This window comes from Oncorhynchus masou, chromosome 25, assembly GCF_036934945.1.
Source record: "Oncorhynchus masou masou isolate Uvic2021 chromosome 25, UVic_Omas_1.1, whole genome shotgun sequence".
Lineage (NCBI taxonomy): Eukaryota > Metazoa > Chordata > Actinopteri > Salmoniformes > Salmonidae > Oncorhynchus > Oncorhynchus masou.
Window position 1 is genome coordinate 41706391 of NC_088236.1, and position 6417 is coordinate 41712807.

At 42.1% G+C, this 6417-nt stretch overlaps 1 protein-coding gene across 1 annotated transcript; it reads right to left on the minus strand.

Annotated features, from left to right (window-relative positions):
* Positions 1-518: 518 nt before the first annotated feature.
* p2rx2 (purinergic receptor P2X, ligand-gated ion channel, 2) lies at positions 519-4868 on the minus strand. Its single transcript, XM_064937798.1, has 12 exons — positions 4616-4868; positions 3716-3851; positions 3329-3400; positions 2972-3047; positions 2762-2858; positions 2552-2632; positions 2285-2432; positions 1876-2006; positions 1514-1604; positions 1314-1379; positions 1127-1204; positions 519-703 (listed from the first exon to the last, which is right to left on the minus strand). The coding sequence occupies exons 1-12, from the start codon at positions 4753-4755 to the stop codon at positions 599-601; spliced, it is 1221 nt and encodes a 406-aa protein (XP_064793870.1). The 5' UTR covers positions 4756-4868; the 3' UTR covers positions 519-598.
* Positions 4869-6417: the final 1549 nt, after the last annotated feature.

Genomic DNA, 6417 nt, shown 5'->3' on the forward strand with positions numbered 1-6417 from the left:
TGACATGTATATGATTGACTGGCAGAGATCACGTTACAAGTTGGTTAGACATTTATTGTTATGTTTGCATATATAGATACAGTATACAGTTATAGACTTGGTTCGGGTTAGACTGTGGAAAGAGGGTTCTCAGTAAAAATTTACTCCAACATGTTTAGCTGATTGCTGTAAATGATTTGGTTTATTTTTCTTGTGTTCAATTCAAACAATTTGCAATCATTTGAGATTGGATTTAACAGTATAATTTCAGTCCCTGTCAATTGAACTGGAAATGGAATTTATTTATTGGTGTATAATTCAATTCCTGAACCAACAGGAATTGACATGGAATTGACACTAACCCATCAACTCTTGGCTGTCTTTCAGTTCAATTCCGCAGAGGTGGACCCATCAGAGGCCTCTCTGCGGACGTCTGAGACCGATTGTGGGAAAGGCCGTCCTGTCTGTCTGTCTGTCTGTCTGTCTGTCTGTCTGTCTGTCTGTCTGTCTGTCTGTCTGTCTGTCTGTCTGTCCTGTGTGTCTGTCCATCCAACAGTCAGGTGTCTGAGGAATAGCATCCTCCATGCATGTGGCCAAATAGCACTGTAGCAGCAGGACATCACAGGGCCACTCCCTCTGACAGGTCTGAGTGGTTGGAGCCATAGCTGATGGTGAATTCTGTGGGAACTGTGAGGAGCTGGCTGGGGCTGGGCACTTTACTGTCCTGAAGAAATATACAGTCAGAATAGCATAACATTACTTTAGACCAGGGTTTCCCAAACTCGGTCCTGGGGGCCCCCTGGGTGCATGTTTTGGTTTTTGCCCTAGCACTACACTATTCAAATAATCAAAGCTTGATGATGAGTTGGTTATTTGAATCAGCTGTATAGTGCACCCAGGATGGGCCCCAGGACTGAGTTCAGGAAACCACGCTAAAACAATTTTAACACACAGGTAGGGACTAAGGCTGAACTATTACAATATTATATGAATACTTTTACACAATACACATACTTTTACACACTACCATATTCTTTGGGAACTAAATGACCTAACTGGGTGTGCAATGATAAGTGCTGTAGTAGAAAATGGTTAGCAAAAGAAAATACGATCATGAATGCATGGAATCAACTTGTTATTGTCTTACGTCATCAAACTTTCTGTCACTGTAGATATCGTTCTTGTCAATGAACGTGAGCATGATCCAGTCACAGATAATGGAACACTGGAATGAAAAAAAGTAATATATCAATGAATAACTAGGAGATGGTAGGAAACTGGTACAAACAGACGACATCCACACATATCACGGGAGAGCTGAGAATCAAACTCACTATTCCAACAGATGTCATGGCTGTCACTGTGTTGATGATAGTTGGGATGATGCTGAATCGTCCAGCCTGGAGAGGAATTATTGCAGAAAATGAGATTGACAGAGTCCATATCGCTTTATGTCACCGAGTAATCGTTCTTAACAACTGGTTAATGGTTTAATTGAGTACTGATGAAGGATGTTGAAGGAGGAACTACATACATGTCCATGAACTATGACGTCCAGACGAATCCCGAAGGCCTTGATAAGTGTCCGGAACTCTTCTCCGTCCTTACTGTAATACTTGGCAAACCTAGACCATTTTATAAGTCAAGACCTGTATGCCTCTTCATAACCAAGTTACAGTAGAGATCGTCTTAAACGTTACAGTAGGTCATGTCAATGAGATGGCAATAGTAAAGACATGGTCGTATGCACTAGGCACCAAACTGAACAAAATGGACTAAAACAGAGAGAAACTAACCTGGCGAATAAGACACACGTTTCTGTTGCGAAACATTTTGCTATCGTGTGCACTAATGAATACAACCCAGGCGTTCACAAGATGCTATGAAGAGGCTCACCTGAAGTTGTAGCCAGAGCTGGGCAGGTTCTTCCGAAGATCCAGGCGACGGAAGGAGTACGTGGGGGTACACTCTGAGGGGTCCAGATCAAGGTCACACTTCCAGTTGATGAACACTCCAATCACTCCCCCCTGACAGGACACAATTGATGAGCTATCTAACTGAACCATTGTTTCTATTCGTTTTGATTGCCATTATCTATTTAGCTACTTATTTCCATGATCTGTAAACACCGTCTGATTTTGAAACATCACACACGCACACATATTGTTAGAGATGCTAGACCGAGATCATGTGTTCTGTCGTTCATGTGAGCCCCGAATAATAAGGGTTCTCTATGCTTAATATGATTTGTAAAATGATATATACAGTGTCACTGTCTGGATGTAGATTGCGGGTGTAAACGTACAGTCCTGCAGAGCTCGCTGAACTTCTCCCTGGCCTGTTCTGCGATGTAGCCCAGCCGGAAGATTGGGCAGTAGGGGTGTTCCTTCTCATTGTAATGACACTTATTCAGATATTTCTGCCCATTTCGTTTGTTTGGTTTGATGTTTCCTCTGCGAAAGAGATAAGAGAGAATTGCTTGCAGAAACAGTTGAGGCTGCACATTAACAGGGAAATAGTTCCCTTTACAGCCGTGCGTGCATGTGGGTTGTTGAGGGGCTTCATACTATACCTCAGCACTTTAAATTTGGGGAAATGGATGGCATTCTTGATGTAAACAGTGAAATTGATGGCCTCTGCCAATGCCGGCTCCCTGAAGGACACAACAACATATTTCTCTTTATTTTATGATTTTACAAGTGACTTATTCCAGACTGGGCAGACAGTCGTTTTGTTTGTGACTGCCTACTATCTAAAATGTCATATTGATATTGACCCTCACCATATTGCGGCATAGTCCTCAATAGGACACCAGGTCTGAATCTCACAGGTCTTGAAAGTCTGGTTGTAGTAGGGAACACAGCGCCCAGTTCTCTGTCCTACAGGAAACACATCAGACTGAATGCATTAGCTGGACCATCTACTGACAGACAGATTCTTAGAACTGGCTTAGTGGGACTTTTCACTTAGTTGCCTCTTTTTCAGTCCGTACCATTGCCATCAAAGTTCACTTCCCTTGAGGTGCAGTCAGCATCCTTTGAGCAGTTGGCACTGGGAACAGTGAAATGCTAAGAAAAGAGGAAAGTATCATTGTTTAGACATTATCAGCTTTTCCCAGCTGTCCTGCTGTGGGGTGGAAGTGGTAATGATATATCTTTATCACATTATCTTACAGAGCTTTTCCAGGAGACAGTGCGAGTTGCAATAGTAGAGTATGGAGCGAGGCACACAACTTAATTTAAAGCCCTAGAATTGATCCATGTAAAATGACTGCAGTATTTTTATTGAGTTGTTTTTTTTTTGGTTTCAGGAGAACACATGAGTGTGGACAATGGTTGAGACCTCTCACCTCAGCACACGTGCCTTGCCTCTGATTGTGTGTGACCTCTCGTCTCAATATTGTGCTGATCACGTCACCGCCCTAGAGGTGAAATGCCACAGGGAAAAAAGTACAGAACACAATGGTAACTAATCACATAGGCTACATGTAGAAAACATACAGTATTGCATCATCTTTTTGACACCTATTTTTACCTATGATCCTTGCTTGATGAATAGAGCCAAACGTGCATGTTCAGGATCGACTGCATTGCAGTCGGTGACCGCAAACGGACTGATCTACAAATCATCTTGTTTCCTGAAGGACTCATTATTATTTGTAAATCAGTCCGTTTTCTTAATCAGTGATCGTGCGACTGAGCAAAATGTACAGTACCAGTCAAAAGTGTGGGCTCACCTCTGAGGGTCGGACGTATTCCACCATGTCCAGGATGTGGTCCCCCTGCAGTGCTGTGCCTTTCATCTTAGTGTAGACTGAGCTCTCTGGCCTCGTCTCACTGTCCTGATAGGCTTTCTGACTGATAAAGACATACCTGTAGAAGGGTGATATGACAGCCACAGAGTACCTTCTGTTCTGTGGACAAATCCAGTCTTTCCAAGTGATTTGAATTGCACTTTAATGCACTTTAATCTCAGTTCATTTCTTTTGGGCTTCGTGACATGCTGATGACTTTGTGGCATACTTAACAATTTGAAACTTGATTTTAAATGTTTGAAAATGTTTGAAAAAGCTGAGATATGATGTTTATGAGTAGACAGACACAAATCTCCGTCAAGGACCATCAGGAAAATGAAAATCGATGAAAATTGGTCCATTTGGATCACATTACACAATGATGGTCAGTGAGACTACAGCTGTCCGTCTTGACCACAGCAATCGTTATGTGCTTACCATCAATTATGCTGTATATTTGTTTGGAGATTTAATTGTGAGTGAAAGGCATTTCCTCACCACCAAGTGGCTATTCTCAGCAAATGATTCATTTCACATCAGTGTTATGGGTAGTATAGCTATTGAAAGCAAAAAATATGGGTCCACTGACAGAACATTTGATCTGAGCTTGAAAATCAACCAATGTTTTTGTTTAAGTTATTATTCTTTACTTCTTATGCTTTCCAATACCAGACTTAACATTGCCTTGTTAGGCACAGTATCTGCAATATCCAAGGCAGGTCATAGATAATGCAACATAAATACTCAATCACAACAACAAGAAACAGGATAGTTACACACCAAGACAATACTATTTCAAATTGTATATTTTTATGCATGCATAAAGAGGAGGCCAGTACTTACCAGATGAAATAGGTGATCACAAGAAACTGAACCCCCCTATATATGACTCCAAGTTTTTTGTTTTTAACCACCATTACCTTGGGGGTCTCATAGTCCCAGAAACCAAGAAAATAATCCTTAATAAACTCAAGCAGTCCCATTGTGATTTCTGAGTTTATTAGCTGTCTGTTCAGATATGAGGTCCTGAGTGACTTGTTCCCAGATACTTCCAAGTTTATGTAATGAGTCAGTCAGTCTCACTCTGTCTCTGCCTCGCATTCTCTCTCGCATTCTTTCTCTCTCTCTCTCTCTCTCTCTCTCTCTCTCTCTCTCTCTCTCCCTCTCTCTCTCTCTGCCTCACCCCCTGTGGTACTGTTCTCAATAATACATAGCATAAAATTGATTAGGCGGCACAGAATTATTCCTGATGGTTTGTGTGTGTGTGTGTGTGTGTGTGTGTGTGTGTGTGTGTGTGTGTGTGTGTGTGTGTGTGTGTGTGTGTGTGTGTGTGTGTGTGTGTGTGTGTGTGTGTGTGTGTGTGTGTGTGTGTGTGTGTGTGTGTGTGTGTGTGTGTGTGTGTGTGTGTGTGTGTGTGCGTGCGGGCGTGCGGGCGTGCGTGCGTGTGTGTGCAGTACCAGTCAAAAGTTTGGAAACACCTACTCATTCGAGGGTTTTTCTTTATTTTTACTATTTTCTACATTGTAGAATAATAGTGAAGACATCAAAACGAGGAAATAACACATATGGAATCATGTAGTAACCAAAAGTAAAATTTGATTTTACATTTTAGATTCTTCAAATAGCCACCCTTTGCCTTGATGACAGCTTTGCACACTCTTGGCATTCTGTCAACCAGCTTCACCTGGAATGCTTTTCCAACAGTCTTGAAAGAGTTCCCACATATGCTGAGCACTTGTTGGCGGCTTTTCCTTCACTATGCAGTCCAACTCATCCAAAACCATCTCAATTGGGTTGAGGTTGGGTGATTGTGGAGGCCAGGTCATCTGATGCAGCACTACATCACTCTCTTTCTTGGTCAAATAGCCCTTACACAGCTTGGAGGTGTGTTGGGTCATTGTCCTGTCTAAAAACAAATGATAGTGCCACTAAGCGCAATCCAGATGGGATGGTATATCGCTGCAGAATGCTGTGATAACCATGCTGGTTATGTGTGCCTTGATTTCTAAATATATCACTGTTACCAGCAGAACACCCCACACCATCGCACCTCCTTCTCCATGCTTCACGGTGGGAAACACACATGCAGAGATCATCCATTCACCTACTTTGCATCTCACAAACACGAGGCGGTTGGAACCAAAAATCTCAAATTTGGACTCATCAGACCAAAGGACAAATTTCCACCGGTCTAATGTCCATTGCTCGTGTTTCTTGGCCCAAGACAGTCTCTTCTTATTATAGGTGTCCTTCAGTATTGGTTTCTTTGCAACAATTTGACAATGAAGGCCTGATTCAACCAGTCTCCTCTGAACAGTTGATGTTGAGATGTGTCTGTTACTTGAACTCTGTGAAGCATTCATTTGGGCTGCAATTTCCGAGGCAGGTAACTATAATGAACTTATCCTCTGCAGTAGAGGTAACTCTTGGTCTTCCTTTCCTGTGGCGGTTTTCATGAGAGCCAGTTTCATCATAGCGCTTGATGGGTTTTACGACTGCACTTGAGGAAAAGTTCTTGAAATGTTCCGTATTGACTGACCTTCATGTCTTAAAATAATAATGGACTGTAATTTCTCATTGCTTATTTGAGCTGTTCTTGCCATAATATGGGCTTGGTCTTTTACCAAATAGGGCCACCTTCTGTA

What these genes read in the sequence shown, in the direction of transcription:
- p2rx2 (XM_064937798.1), bottom strand. Translation starts at nt 4,755, where the DNA reads ATGGGACTGCTTGAGTTTATTAAGGATTATTTTCTTGGTTTCTGGGAC. An exon ending in TCAGCGAGCTCTGCAGGACT is followed by an intron (nt 2,007 to 2,284) that starts GTACGTTTACAC and finishes GTGTCCTGTCAG; the next exon opens with GGGGGAGTGATTGGAGTGTT. An exon ending in AGCTCTGGCTACAACTTCAG is followed by an intron (nt 1,605 to 1,875) that starts GTGAGCCTCTTC and finishes AAAATGGTCTAG; the next exon opens with GTTTGCCAAGTATTACAGTA.